At 53.2% G+C, this 14,935-nt stretch overlaps 1 protein-coding gene across 1 annotated transcript in view; it reads left to right on the top strand.

The window, feature by feature from the left end:
* The window catches only part of NMT1 (N-myristoyltransferase 1), a 29,959-nt gene extending 15,024 nt beyond the window's left edge, over positions 1 to 14,935 (top strand). Inside the window, exons 4-12 of the mRNA XM_043466383.1 lie at positions 5,570 to 5,688; positions 6,262 to 6,353; positions 7,206 to 7,322; positions 8,103 to 8,273; positions 9,103 to 9,211; positions 11,844 to 12,014; positions 12,599 to 12,766; positions 13,739 to 13,876; positions 14,560 to 14,935. Coding sequence (XP_043322318.1) covers positions 5,570 to 5,688; positions 6,262 to 6,353; positions 7,206 to 7,322; positions 8,103 to 8,273; positions 9,103 to 9,211; positions 11,844 to 12,014; positions 12,599 to 12,766; positions 13,739 to 13,876; positions 14,560 to 14,580 — 1,106 coding nt within the window. The 3' untranslated portion in view covers positions 14,581 to 14,935. The remainder of the gene's footprint in view (positions 1 to 5,569; positions 5,689 to 6,261; positions 6,354 to 7,205; positions 7,323 to 8,102; positions 8,274 to 9,102; positions 9,212 to 11,843; positions 12,015 to 12,598; positions 12,767 to 13,738; positions 13,877 to 14,559) is intronic.

The following is a 14,935-nucleotide window of genomic DNA, read 5'->3' as shown; positions in this document are numbered from 1 at the left end:
TGAGAGTTTGGGAAGTTCCGCTCTGGAGCACATGGTTCGTGGGCAGCTTAGTCACAGTCCAGAAACAGGCTGAAATGTGCCCCTACGGGGTGGAGAGCAAAGCCGTGCCCGGGTGGTTATGGGTGGTGAACGGGCAGCAGGCACTGTTGTATTGAAGTCTATCAACTAGAACGCTGCCCTGACCCATCCCCTGGGTCTGTCGGGCTGCCCAGGCCATCCAGGTTCCAGGCCACTGGCTAAGCCCTCCAGCAAGGCGTCGGGTCACATGGACATGAATCTGAGCAAACTCTGGGAGATAGTGAAGAGCAGGGAAGCCTGGCATGTTACAGTCTATGAGGTCACAAAGAGTCAGACACAACTGAGTGACTGAACAACAAATGCTGTTACTCCGGCATTACTAGTAACGGGTCCCAGTGACCACTCCCCCAGGAAGAATCAAGAGCTACATGCTCTGCCTCTGAGTGGATTACACAGAGAGACATTCAGAGGGAGCTGACATGTGTCTTTACTGTTTTTTTTTTTTTTTTTTTAATATTTATCATTTATCTGTTTGACTGGTCTGGGTCTTAATTGCGGCATGTGGAATCTTTAGTTGCAGCGTTTGAACTCTCTTGAGTTGCCTCATGTGGGATCTTAATTCCCCAACCAAGGATCAAACCGGGGACCCCTGCATTGGGAGCGTGGAGTCTTAGCCACTGGACTAACAGGGAAACCTCCATCTTTGCTGTTTTCAGATGGAGTTTTGGTTTGATTTTATTTTTCGTTAAGAATTTGCAAATGGGTGACTTCACTCCATTCTTCATAGACATGGCACCTGGTCAAGAGGCAGGTTAGGATAACGGAGTTCACTTCTCTTCTGCTTCAGCTCATTTGCTCTTTGTTGTTTGCCAAAGATTCTCCACCCGTAAATTAGAGGGTGCTCCAGTTTTATTCTCAGAAAGCTTATGAAAAAGGCACAGTACTCCTCACTGGGACCTGGATGATCTCAGAAAGGGGGAATGAGGCTCAGTTTTTTGGGGTTTTTTTTACTATTTATTTGGCTGCATTGGGTCTTGGCTGAGGCATGCATGATTGCTGACCTTCGTGGTCGGATATGGGATCCAGCTCCCTAACCAGGGACTGAAGGCCGGCCCCCTACACGGGGAGTGTGAGTCCTAGCCATTGGACCGCCAGGGAGGTCCTGGCTCAGTTTTGTTTCCTCACCCCTGCCTGTGGCAGCGTGCAGTGTGGGACTCGTTGGAAGAGGGATCACTGCGAGTGTCTGGCCAGTCTGCCTTTCAGGTCAGTCAAGTCCAAATAAAGGATTCCTCCTCTGTGTCTGAGTTAGCTGATAGAAAGTACCACATCACAGGCATTAGTCGGTCCTCATGGCTGAGGTGTCAGCCTAGTTCTGCTTCTGGGTGTCCTTTGGGTGATGTCGTTTATAGCTTCTTGCTTTCGTTTTTTCCACTTAAATGAGGGCTAGTAATTGTGAATCTCAAGCATATCAAGTGTCCTGTGTTTGCTGCACTCCCCGACTTGTGGGGAGAGTTAGAATTAGATTGTATTCCACTCAAGAGACCTAGGGGCTTCCCTGATGGCTCAGATGGTAATGAATCTGGCTGTAATGCAGGAGACCCGGGTTTGATCCCTGGGTTGGAAAGATCCCCTGGAGAAGGGTATGGCTATGCACTCCTGTCTTCTTGCCTGGAGAATTCCATGGACAGAGAAGCTTGGCAGGCCCCAGCCCATGGGGTCACAGAGGACTCGGACACGACTGAGCAACTAACACTTTCAAGAGACCCAGAATTCTTTAAAATCATCCTCCTAATTTCAAGTTTACAATCATCCTAAGTTCACCATTGAAAGGCTTCTAAACAGCCAGTGTTTTCAGCTGTATAACAGTTCTCTTGTGTGCCCAAATCAACTTCTCATCCCCTTTTTCAGACCGTGTCATTCTCCTTTTTAAAAGTCACCCCTTTTCCCACACTAATGGAAGGATGAGGAATCCTTTTTCTTGGCCTGACTTTAGTGGGTTGGAATCTGGCCACAGTTAGATTAGTTTAGAAAGTAACTCTACCAAAGAAAGGGAGAACGAGGACTTGGATTTGGTTGCCCTGGGCCCTGAAAGAGAGGTTTCCTCACTCAGTCCTTCCCTTGTCCTGCTTGTTTGGCTTAAGGTCTCCCAGATCTCGCATTCTTTTCTCCCAAGTCCTTCAGAGTTGCCCTGTGGTGCTTACTTTTGGATCTTGAGTATTAGAGGGCAGAGAGAGAGTTTAGGGGTAGAGTGTACAGAAAGGAAACGTTGAATGCCCAGGTTTGTCTTCCAAAGTTCCCAGTGTCCTCCACAGCCGGTTCATGGGGGCCCAGAGATAATTGGCTGCATTTCTGCCCCCTGAGAAGCAGCCCCCCACCTTCTTGGCCAGAGGTGCTCGTGAGCCAGTAGAAGGTGGCGGGTAGGACCCCTGGGCCGCTCTCAGCATTGCCGGCACCCCAGACTGTGAGTCTGTTCTGAGTGGCTTCTGCTTTCTCAGTGTTTCCTCTCACTCTGCTTTGTCAGCTGTGTCTTGCAGATGGTAAATAGCCTTGAGATAACCTATGAGAACCAGTTTGTCAACACACAGATCAAGACTCACCAGCTGAATATTTTGTATACAAGTTTACTCAGAGGACAAGCACTTATTGAGTGGTCTTTGCACAGTTCAGACCTCAGGATGTCACTGCTCCCTCCCATCCCCCTTAAAGACCCATTCAGGATGTCCCACAGCCCTCAGGATAAAGTCCAGCCTCTCGCAGCTTGCAGGGCCCTCCCCGATTGGCCCCTGCTCTTTTCAGCCTTGTCTCCTAGTTTCTCTCCCCTCCTTTCATCTCCAGGTCTTGACTCTGTTCTTCCCGCAGTGTACCCACCACCCTCCCTGCCCCACCCAGTCTACCCCTGCCTAATTCCTAATTATCCTTGAAGTCACATCTTTTTTTTCTTTTTATGCAGGATCTTAGTTCCCTGACCAGGGATCGAACCTGTGCCCACTGCAGTGGAAGCACGGAATCTTAACCACTGGACCACCAGGAACATCCCTGAGGTCACATCTTTAGATGTTTCTTCCGAGAGGTCTTTCCTCCATCTCCTCCTCATCCCCCCATACTTCACTATTGCAGACTTTCATGATGCTGAGTGGCAAATGCCGGCTTGCTTTGTTTCTTTGGACCCCATGATGACAAGGACCTGCATCCATGTCATTCACCAACTCCCCCCGAGCAGGCACTGTCTAGGATTCCGAGAACAGATGGTGAAGGCGCACATGGCGGCACCTGGTGCAGGCAGGACCTGGTAGCCAGCCTGAACGAAATGATCTGGCCTTGAGACTATTGTCAGCTGGTGGGGAGGACCACCTGTATCTTCTCAGTGAGATCATCTTGGGGAAAAATGATAAAAGGGTTCTGAAGTTAAAAAAAAGGGGCGGTATAAACTCAAAACAAGATAGGGAAAATTGATTAGCACCTACTCAAGACTAGAGTAGGGATCTGTGGTATTTCCCAGGGGTCTGGCCCTTGGCTTGTTAGCCTCAAAAAATTATTCATGGCAAGGAAGTGAAAGTGGATTGACTTCTAGTCAATTAATTCACAAGGGCTACTTTATGGATTAACCAAAAAGCCAGTTTCTAAACTAGGGGGAAAAAATACAGCCTTTCTCCCAAGGAAACCTTCTCTTGAGAGCAGCTTATAAATAGGAGTCAACCAGATTCTTCCCTGCTGTGACCCCATTGTTGCCTGTTGTTTGCAGTCTTTGACCCTTAGCACATTGGTTACAGCTTGTTTCTTGACTATTTCCCCAGAAGATGGTATGTCTTGTGAGGCCAGGGACCTTTTCCCAGCCCTGTCCTAGAGCATGATGTCCAACCGGTGTTCAGTGAATGTGCCAGGCGAGAGGTAGATGGTCAGTTGTAATGGTGGTGTCCTTGGCTCACAGCCAGATGCAGCCGTTTCCACCACACCTGCCCCACGGATCCATCCCTGGAAGGGTCCACAATTGCCTGTTACATGTTAGAGTGGTGTGTTTGGGTCAGGAGTCTGACCATCAGTAAAAGCTTGAGCTGAATGACAAGAATGTGCAGAGCCCTGTGCTGGGAGCCATGGACTCAGTGGGTCCTCTGTAAAGGCTCCTTTTTTTTTTTTTAATTTTTGTTTTCTCTTTTTTTGTTGTTTTTAATTGGAGAATAATCGCTTTACAATGTTGTGTTGGTTTCTGCCATACAACAGCACGAACCAGCCATTAGAGCTGTATATATCCCCTCCCTCTTAAGCCTCCCTCCCCCACCCCCATGCCACCTCTGCAGGTTGTCACAGAGCTCCGAGCAGGGCTCCCCGTGTTACACAGCGGCCTCCCGCTAGCTAGCTGTCTGTTTTACACGTGGTAGTGTACATACGTCAGTGCTGCTCGCTCTCTTCAAAGACCCCATTTTTTTTCAAAATTTTATTTGTTTATTGCTGTGCTGAGTCTTCATCGCTGCACGAGGGCTTTCTCTAGCTGCAGCGAGCCAGGGCTAGTCTCTAGGTGTGGTGCGCAGGTTCTCATCGCAGCGGCTTCTCTTGTTGCAGAGCACGGGCTCTAGAGTGTGGGCTCAGTAGTTGTGGCGCACAGGCTTAATTGCTCCACAGCGTGTGACATCTTCCCGGACCAGCGATGGGACACATGTTCCCTGCGTTGGCAGGTGAACTCTTAACCACTGGACCACCAGGGACGTCCTGAAGACTCCATTTTTAAAGTGTATTAAACATTGCCTTCTTCTGAGTTGTGAACATGAATGAATACGCTCTGAACTGTAGAAACTACCAGGGCCAAGTAATTCCAGGCTGAAATGATGTGGCTGATGTGTCCGAGTTCTGTCAGATAGGCTTGGTTTGGCTGGGGTTAGGAATTGGGGCTCTGTCTTCTCAGCATCCCCTGCACCCCATGTCTATCCTGGGTGGGGAATGTCGTGTCAGGGGGTGACTTCCCAGCAGTGTGGTGTAGACTCAGTGATTCAGCCCAGAGGCGCTCACAGGGCTCTGTAAACACCATGGGCCCGAGTTGGCAGCTGCAGTTAACTGGCCTCTGTCGGTGAAGGCCCAGGCTGGCAGGGCCCAGAGAGAGCCCAGCGCCTGGACACCCTTGTCCAGCTCAGGAATGGGCCGGGTACATTGTCACTACTGTTGATACAAAAGCTGCCTTGTTGCAACTCCTTATAAATCCATCCAGGTCTATGGGCCTGGGCCAGAGCCATGACAACACTCTATACCAGCTGGGAGGCAGGAAGCCAAGTTAGTCAAGATACATGTTTGTCATTTAGTAACCGAAGGGAGATTTAAAAGAAGGTCCAAGACACCCACCACCTTGGCTCCCAGGATTATTCTGAAGTTTGGCCACGAATTGGCCCTCAGTTAGGGGCCAAGGGTAGCCAGAGAGACAGTCTGCCATTGCCAAGAAGAGAGTGTTCTCCGGATGGAGGGCTCCTGGGGACAGTAGGAATTTGCTGAGGTCAGTTTTTGAGCTGAGTCCCTTCCCTCCCCAAGAAAGCCAAGGGTGAAGCTCATGGCTGTGCTCTACTTGCAGGAGAGGTTGTGAACACGCACGGACCTGTGGAGCCTGACAAAGACAACATCCGCCAGGAGCCCTACACGCTACCCCAGGGCTTCACCTGGGACGCCTTGGACCTGGGGGACCGTGGTGTGGTGAGTAGGCCTGGGCTGACCACCAGCGTGGACAGGGCGCCACGTTCACTGAGAGCCCAGCTAAGATGGTTTCTCCTCGGGCCTTCCTCGAGGCCTCTTCTAAGAAGAGCCGAGCCAAGCAGGGCTAGCAGATCCCTCCCATCTGTTGTCTCTGGGATCTGCCCACGACTCTGCCTGAATAGCACACAGCGTCTCTGGCGCACTGAGAGTTAACCCCTGCAGCTAGCTCCCCAAGACGGATACCTTTTCTTCATGCTTTCATTTTCCTTGATCATCCGCTCATTCAGTCCCTTGTCTTACCAATGGAGTGGTCTCTTACTTGGATGACATTCTTGGCCTGCCACACTTCCTGTGTTTAAGTCTGCCCCTCTACTCCTGGTGACTCAGTTTCCTCTTAAGCACTAAATTGCTTGTTCCAGGAGTCCCTGCTGTGCCCGGATGAAAAGGATTTGTGGGATTAAATAGAGTTTTCGGTAGTTTGCCTTGTCCCAAACAGCTTGGAGCCCCAGGGTATTGGCGTTGGTCCCCCCCTCTGGCAGAATACTTCTAAGGCGGCCCCTCTCCTCTCTGCAGCTGAAAGAACTCTACACTCTCTTGAATGAGAACTATGTGGAAGATGATGACAACATGTTCCGATTTGATTATTCTCCAGAATTTCTTTTGTGGTGAGTTGTAAGGACTTTCCTACGGTTCTGAGGCCACAGAGCAGAAAAACAAGGCACCAGATTGCTCATCCCTCCTAAGTGCCAACCTTTTAATGGCAAATCGGTGTGTGATTTTTGAGACTTGTTTCCAGTGGAGCTCAGAATTGAAACCTTATTTAAGGCACAGTGACTGGGTGAGAAATTCCTTTATGGAATTGGTACCCAGAAGAAAAAATCATCTGCTGTATGATGACTTTAGGGAAGAAGGGAAGGAGGGATGAGACCTGCTAAGATTTAAAAGAATAGAGGGTCATTTTCATCCTATTTCCTGAGCATGCTCGGTTGTATGAAAATGGCCTTGCCTGGCTAAGCAAGGTCCCCTTCCCGGCCTCGTTTAATATCCAGGGAGGTAGGGCATGAGGCTGGCAAAGAGGGGACCTGCCTGAAGAGGGAGGGAAAGGAAGACCGCCCGAGTGCAAGGCGGGGAGGAGATGGAGCCCAGAGCTCCAGAGGCTCCACAGCCGGCTCCTGACCACGGGACCCACTGGATTTGGAGCCAAGGAGGCCGGGGCTCCGGCTCAGGCTGTCAGAGTGAGTGAGCACCAAGAAACTGGATCAGTATGAAGTCTTCAGTGTGACAGCCCTGGCTTGGGTAAATAGGCCAAATGGCCTGAGCAGCGAAAAAGGGCTGTGACTTGGTCCCACTGGTGTTCAGGAGGGTCTGGCCTGAAAGCGGATTTCAGAGAATTGAGCCGTTCCCTCCCCAGGGAGGTGGTAGCATGAGGTTAGAGCCAGACTCGGTAGTGGGGCCAGCCAGTCTGCCCAGCCCGCTGGCAGGCAGCCCCGTGCCCACAGCCCCTGTCTCTCTTCCAGGGCTCTCCGGCCGCCTGGCTGGCTCCCCCAGTGGCACTGTGGGGTTCGAGTGGTCTCGAGTCGGAAACTGGTTGGGTTCATCAGCGCCATCCCGGCAAACATCCACATCTACGACGCGTAAGCACCAGCGCCACCCCCACCCCGTGTCCCCACTGTCTGCTCGGCCTCGGAAGGTGGGGGAAAAACATACACATACCTTCCATAGAAGCAGGAGGGCAGTTCCCCTGAAGGGAGGGAACTTGGGTCCTGGGAATAGAAATTCATAATAGGAACTGCCTGTCTTGCTCTGAATTGTTGCTGGGGCTCTCGTCTGTGACCTGGGCTGGAAGGGGTCCACCCTGAGGGCCGACCCACTCCCTGACCAGCTCCGTGTTGGCTCTTGTGCCAGTCATGCATTGCCATGCTCGAGCCACTGAGAAGTGGGCTGGTGTGACTCACATCCACATCGCGGGGCCTTCCGGCTCTGCTCTTCGTGTCTTTGGAAATGTCAAAACCATCTGTCTACCACAGCCTTCTGGGCTTGGGGGAGTCAAAACCCCTGAAATCATAGAATAGCCCTTGACTTCTGTGGGGTTCCTAATGGCTGAAGATGGGGCTCCCTCAGCCTGCTCTGCAGGCTTCACCAGGAAGATGCTGGTGGTGCCTTAAATAAAGGCGTTTGCTTGAGTCCCACTTACCTTTGGAAGTGGAGTCTATGATGAGGAGAGAGCGGGCTCCTTGCCTGGTGCAGCAGAGCAGGGCGGCGGGAGGGCGTTCCAGTCCTGGCTGCTGAGCGCAGGTGGGGCCAGAACACGAACCTGTGCTGAGGGCCCCGCTCCCTACATGGGGCTCCTGTGCTTGAAGGCATGGCCTCGCCTGTTAAAAGCCTCAGCCCTGGGTTTTCTCCTGACTCTGCAGAGAGAAGAAGATGGTAGAGATCAACTTCCTGTGTGTCCACAAGAAGCTGCGCTCCAAGAGAGTGGCTCCAGTCCTGATCCGTGAGATAACCCGGCGGGTTCACCTGGAGGGCATCTTCCAAGCTGTTTACACTGCCGGGGTGGTGTTACCAAAGCCTGTCGGCACCTGCAGGTAAAAACCTCTTCTCGGAAAGGTTCTCGAAATGGTGGCGTGCCCACTTTAGTTGGGGAGCTTGTGTCACCGTGAGTCACAGCTCAGCCTCTCAGCTCAGTGCATGGCTGAGAGCACCCGCTGCTCTGGTGTCTGAAAAGGTGGGTGGTGGTGCCCACAGGAGCCAGGTGGGGCACACGGGGAGTGAAGGGGAGCCTAGGAACGACGGCCTGCACAGTGCATGCCCTGTCCAAAGGGGTCAGGCTTTCTTAGCTCCTTCTGATTCCTGCCACGTGGAAATGGCAGGGGGTCAGTCTGCTGGGGTTTTGTTTTAAAGGATGAGCCCAAATCTGGTTCTTTATGGTAAATGGCCTATAGTTTTAAATGATTGGCTCAGTTCTGAATATTATGTGGGCCAAAGAGAGCATGTCTCATCTCTGTGTGAACCAAGCAAAACCTCTGCCTTCGAAAGTTCTTTGGAACAATTGAGTACGCTCTGCCTTAAGAACTTCTAAAGTGAAAACATCAGTTAGGTGCCAAAGAAGAGGGAGGCAGAGGCTGGATGTTCAGAGAACCTCAGGTCTTTTCCACTGACTTGATTCCCCGAGTGAAGACTACTGTCTCAAGACAACTGCTGGTACGGAGGAGGGACTTGTGAACTTGAGAAAGAAATTATGGGAAGAGCTGCGACCGCTCTGCACTCACTGTGGCAGGGTGGTAGAGCTCCGGGGTGAGGCCGGCTCAAGTGGGGCCTGGCGGCTCTCTCACGCCACCTGCCGGCCGTCTGGAGAGGTCCTCTTAGTGTGACTTGCCACGGCCCTCTGAGGACAGGAGGTCTGTGTCCCCGCAGGTACTGGCATCGGTCCCTTAATCCCCGGAAGCTGATTGAAGTCAAGTTCTCCCACTTGAGCAGAAATATGACCATGCAGCGCACCATGAAGCTCTACCGACTGCCAGAGGCCAGTGGGGCCCCGGGTTCTGGGCAGGAGCCGGAGGGAGGGAGGGAGGCTGGGAGAGCCTGGCAGGGCCTGGGGCAGGAGCAGGGGGCTCTCTTACCAGAAAAGCAGCCCAGCTCACAGTTTCCGGATTCCTAGCCTTTCCCTTTCTGTCCTTCTCTTATCTGTAGTGAGGGTTTTATTTTAGTTGGACTTCCTGTTTTCCTGAGCCTGCACCTGGACTCGCTTCTCTGCCGTCTGTTGGCAGACTCAGAGAACACCTAGTCTGTGATCTCAGCCTAAGGGAAGCACAGTGGAGAGAGGAATCCACTTGCTGTACTGCAGCGCATCCCAGGACCAGTGTGAACGAGCCACAGGGTGTCTGTTGCTCCCTCAGCCGAGTCAGGTGGAGGGTGGGTGACTGAGCCTGCAAGGGGAGCTGAGATTTCCAGGCTCCGTCCTCCTGCCCAGATGTTGCTGCTGAAGGACTGGGCAGGTTCAGTGAGCTGGTTTTCAACTCTGGGCCTTGGTTTGCCAGTGAGATGGATGCTCCTGGGTCTAAAGTCCTTTCTGTTCCCTCAGAGCCCCTCCAGGCAGGGTCAGTACAGTCAGTGGGTGCCTGCTGACCTGAGGGCTGACCCACCCCTGGCCGGGGGTCATCAGTGTCTAGTTGGGAGGGCCCGCTGCAGCACAGTTAGGCACTGCCCAAGAAAGCAGACTAGGGAGCCACGATGAGTGTCCCCTCCTTTCCATTCTCATGATAGACTGGTCCTGCCTGCTAGGCAGACAGAGAGGGTTCTTTTCAGTGGTGTTGCAGCCAGGAGAATGTCTCTGGATCTCTGCCTGTGGGGAAGAACCCCAGCAGGGCTGCTTTTTCAGTCCAGGATTTGAGGTGTCACTGTGAGCGGTGTCATATAGAAATAAGGTCAGTGAGTGTTCCCCAGCGGCATCAGGTTTAGCAAGGAATTTTAACAGCTGGAGTTTCTGGAGGTGCAGTTTTAAAAGCAATTCCTGTTCCCCTGAAACTACTGTACTCCAACTGTACTCCAGTATAAGCTTAAAAATAAAGCAGGTCTTACACTGGGAAGCGGTTGTGTCAGGCAGGGGCTGAGGTATATAAACCTGTTGTTATTTAGTCATGAAGTTGTGTCCCAACTCTTTTCTGACTCCATAGATTATAGCGTGCCAGGCTCCTCTGTCCATGAGATTTCCCAGGCGAGAATATTGGAGTGGGTTGCCATTTTCTTCTCCAGGGGTCGGCATTGAACCCTGTCCTCCTGCATTGGCAGGCGGATTCTTTACCACTGAGCCACCAGGGAAGCCCCATATAAAGCTACTCCGCCCCATTTTCAGATTTGGCTGACCTCACCTCAGACGGTAAAGAATATACCTGCAATGCAGGAGACCCAGTTTCCATCCCTGGGTCGGGAAGATCCCCTGGAGAAAGGAATGGCTACCCACTCAGTATTCTTGCTTGGAGAATGGGCAGAAGAGCCTGGCAGGCTACAGTACATGGGGTTGCAGAGTTGGACACTATTGAGTGACTAACACTTTCATTTTTTTCACCTTTGTGTATTAAGCCCTTGGGGATGTTCCCTCAGCCACAGTATTTATTCCCGAGCATCACGTGGCTTCTTTTCCACTGAAGCATTTTCTAAGGAGAAGCAGCTATGGAGTGGGATTCTGGCAGGAGATTAAGTCCTGGGAATTTAATGCTTTTCTTCTGAATTTAACTGGCATCCTTGTCCTGTGAGAGGTGCTACTGGTACAACGGTGTCCTAGTAGACATCCCTAAGTGGGCATCCAGTGAAGACTCTGCTGGGCCCCCAGGGTTCCATGGTGCCTGTGGCTGGGTGCCTGTCTGTGAAGTGCTCTAAGTCAGTAGGAGATGAAGCAGTGCAGAAAGAGATGAGCTGCAGTTGAGTGGGAGAAGGTTATGAGGCTCAAAGGTGGGGAGCTAAGAAAGCCTTTGGGAGGCCTAGGAGCAGCTCTGGGCTGGACCCACCTCGGCACATCCATGCGTTGGCCAGGGCTTCTCCATCACGGCACCATTGACACTTTGGGTCGGGTAATTGTTGGTCAAGGAGACCGCCCTGTATGTTGCAGAATGTTTACCAGCATCCCTGGTTTCTCCATGCCAGTAGCCACCCTCCCCCTAGTGTGACAACCAAAAACATCTCCAAATATGGTCAGAGGTCCCCAGGGAGGCAAAATCGCTCCTGTTGAGCGCTCCTGGGCTAGAGAGACAGCCGATCACAGCTACTGCAGCCACTGGTTCTGAGGGCGGCTGGACTTGGGCTCTGCTGGGGCATTTGGAGCAGGCAGGGCTGTGATGGGCTGTGTTTTCTTAGGAAGCCGGCCTGGGCCATGTGGATAAGAGATTGATGCAACAGCCTTAGCCAAGGATGGCAGGCTTAACCAGCAGGGAGAGGGCCAGATTCACTGTGAGGGTGGGACTTGTGCTTGCGGATGTGGATGGGGTGAGAGGGAGCTGCCTAAGATGATCGAGGAGGCTCTCTTGAGGGCCTGCGGGGATAGACTCAGGGTCAGGGTAGGAAGGGAGACAGCATGAGATTTTCGGTTCGTGTAGGACTTGAAAGGGAGCCAGGGCGCTCATGGTCAGCACATCTCATGCTCTCTGGTTTCTTTCTTCCAGACTCCCAAGACAGCTGGGCTGCGACCAATGGAAAAAAAGGACATTCCAGTAGTGCACCAGCTCCTCAGCCGGTACCTGAAGCAGTTCCACCTCACGCCTGTCATGAGCCAGGAGGAGGTGGAACACTGGTTCTACCCCCAGGAGAATATCATCGACACTTTTGTGGTGGAGGTGAGTGGGGACACGTGTTCTGGGCCTTTGCCCCACGGACAGGGAGGCGTTCTCCCTCAGTGATGGGTACCCCCAGGCTCGGTAACCGAAGAGCAGTTGACCAGAGAGTTGGCACCCTAGACTTCCCGGACCACCTCTGCTTGGTCTGCACTAAAGGCAGGAAGTTGTAGCTTGCATTTGCTAAAAAGAGCTCTTCTGGACCTGGCGTGAGCCCTTCATCTCTCCTTCCCCGCTGGTGACCCTGAGCAGAGAGAGCTGAGCCCCGCTTGGTCGGGTGAGCTCTGCTTGGTCTGGAGCTGTGGACGTTGGAGGGGCCATGAGCTGTGAGCAGGCCCTGGAGCTGCAGGCAGGGAAGGAGTGCGGCAGAGTCAGCCCCCGGCCCAGCCTGGGTTTTCCTCCCAGCTCTGTCCTCAGGTTCCCTCTTGATGTGCTTTCTCTCTGCGTATCCTGTTTCAGTTTCCACCCATTCATCTGGAGGGGCAGAGCTGCCCGAGGGTGGCGAAGGGCAATGGGAACACTGTGTTCCCAGGCTGCACGGTCCCTGTGCTGGTGTGACCCTGCCTTCTTCATTGTCTTCCCATCAGAATGCAAACGGGGAGGTGACCGATTTCCTGAGCTTTTATACACTTCCGTCCACCATCATGAACCACCCGACCCACAAGAGTCTGAAGGCTGCTTACTCTTTCTACAATGTTCACACTCAGACCCCTCTCCTAGACCTCATGAGCGACGCCCTTGTTCTCGCCAAAATGGTGAGGAGCCGACCAGAGGGGTGGGGCGGTGCTGAGCACGGCTCGCAGTAGCTGCTTCTGGGCAGGGAGCTTCAAGGCCTCCTTGCCCTCCTGCTTCACTCTGGGAGCAGCCCAGCAGTTTCCAGCCAGCAGCTCAAAAACTAGGAGGGAGCAAGGAGTGTCCACACCAGGTGAAGGCATTGAACTCCTGATTTATTTCAATGAGTTTTATTCTCACGGGAGGTGCTGCCAAGGATCATGAATAGCCAGGCCTGCACGGGGAGGTGAGGGATTCTCCTTACTACCTCCCCAGCGTGGGAATGGGGAGATTGGTGGTGTCTGTTGTGGTGAGTCATCAGAGCCGCTGGCTGGAGAGCATGGCGGGGAGGGGCCCAGGTTTCTGTTTCACCTGAGAGGTCACCCGGCAGCCCTGCCCCATGGGGTCTACCTGCGCTTGGCCTGACCCACTGTGCGCCGGCCGCCAGTGACCATCCAGTCCCTGATCGGGTCTGTCACAGCCTCAGAGAAGCATGTCACATGTCATAAAGTCCCTCGGTGCACCAAGGCCTGGGACTTGGGGCATCAGGCGGTGAGGGAGCAGTGAGGCTTGTGGGAGTCACCTTCTCTCAGGAAAAGGTTCAGGGCTTGGTCTCCAGAGAGGACTGTGGAAGTTACAAGCATGTGTCAGGGAAGCGTAGCAAGAAGCAATGGGAGCGGCAGCCTGGACCCCGGGTGCACACACGTGTCCTCTGGGGGACGCTGCGGAGAGGCCAGGTAGGGTGACACTGGTGTGTCACGAGAACTGCCACTAGAGAGCAGGGCACTGCCTGGAGTCTGGGTGTCCACAGAAGCAGCAGGCGCCTCTGAAGGCGGATCGCTGCCCTGGCCGCCTGCCCGCGGGGCAGTTCTGATACGACAGAAGAAAGAGGGCAGGAAGGTGAGGTGGTGTCCACCCGTCCTCACCTGTCCTTGTTTCTCCCTGCTGTCCCGCAGAAAGGGTTTGATGTGTTCAATGCACTGGATCTCATGGAGAACAAAACCTTCCTGGAGAAGCTCAAGTTCGGCATTGGGGATGGCAACCTACAGTATTACCTGTACAATTGGAAGTGCCCCAGCATGGGGGCGGAGAAGGTATGTACGTCTGGGCAGCGCCCCCACGGCGGGGCTGGCCTGGGTCAGGTGTTGGCATCTGTAATAGAAGCAGGGCCTCGGGTCTGGGATCCAGCATCAGTCTGGGCCCTGGAAGAGTCCCCTCCCTCTGGTGGCCACGCGAGCAGGGGCAGTGTTCCCCTTTGAGCAGCAGGTGTGAGGGTGGCAGAGGGCACAGGCCCTTGAGCCACACGGAAGTGGGAAGGTTGTTTCCAGCCCCTCCTCCCAGCAGGTGAGCGGCCCCATCCAGTGGGACAGGGCTTTGGGACTGTCCCAGGACACTGGCCAGTCACATGCCCGTGGTCTGCCAGGAAGGGAGAGTCTGACTCGAGGGGCTGCCGCCCTCGCCCCATCATGGCCCTTCCTCCACCAGCTCCAGAGGGCAGCTCAGGGCCAGGGGAATCCGACACTTAGAGGGTACCTGAGGGATGAACTGGAGTGCGGCCTAGTGCCCACCCAGTGTTCCTCAGGGTGCCGCAGATAAAGGCTCTGATGTCTGAAGCATCAGGTAGAGGTCGAGTGAGCCCAGGGCTCACTGGAGTCTGCTCAGTCAGCACAGTGGTGCCCTGCAGACTCTTTCACTGGACCTTCAGGACTGGATGGGGAGTGGGGGAGTCCAGACAGCTGTTCCCTCAACTCTGCCTCTCCGCTCTTGGCTCTCCTAGGTTGGGCTGGTGTTACAGTAACCAATTGCCAGTGAGATTCTGGATAAAGCCACTGAGAATTACCAGGAAATGGAGCCCCACCACTTGTTGGTCCAATTTTCACAAACGTGAGAATCCCTGGCAAGGGGAGAGGAACTGAACCGGCTTTACAGACCGCCACTGAACTTGATGATTGCGTTGCAATGGCGTAGGCTGCGAGGTGTCATCTCTGGCCGTGTCTGGTCTCCCTGTTTTCCAATTAATCGCATCGTTATGCAGCCACGATCAAGGGAATGTAACTGCTGAAAACTAGCTCGTGATTGGCATATTATGGAGTTAACGGGTGAATAATAAAAGTATATATATATATTATATATATATATATAAATATTTTAAA

Source organism: Cervus canadensis, chromosome 1 (assembly GCF_019320065.1).
Source record: "Cervus canadensis isolate Bull #8, Minnesota chromosome 1, ASM1932006v1, whole genome shotgun sequence".
NCBI classification, from domain to species: Eukaryota; Metazoa; Chordata; class Mammalia; order Artiodactyla; family Cervidae; genus Cervus; species Cervus canadensis.
This window is presented reverse-complemented; position numbering and strand designations above follow the sequence as displayed.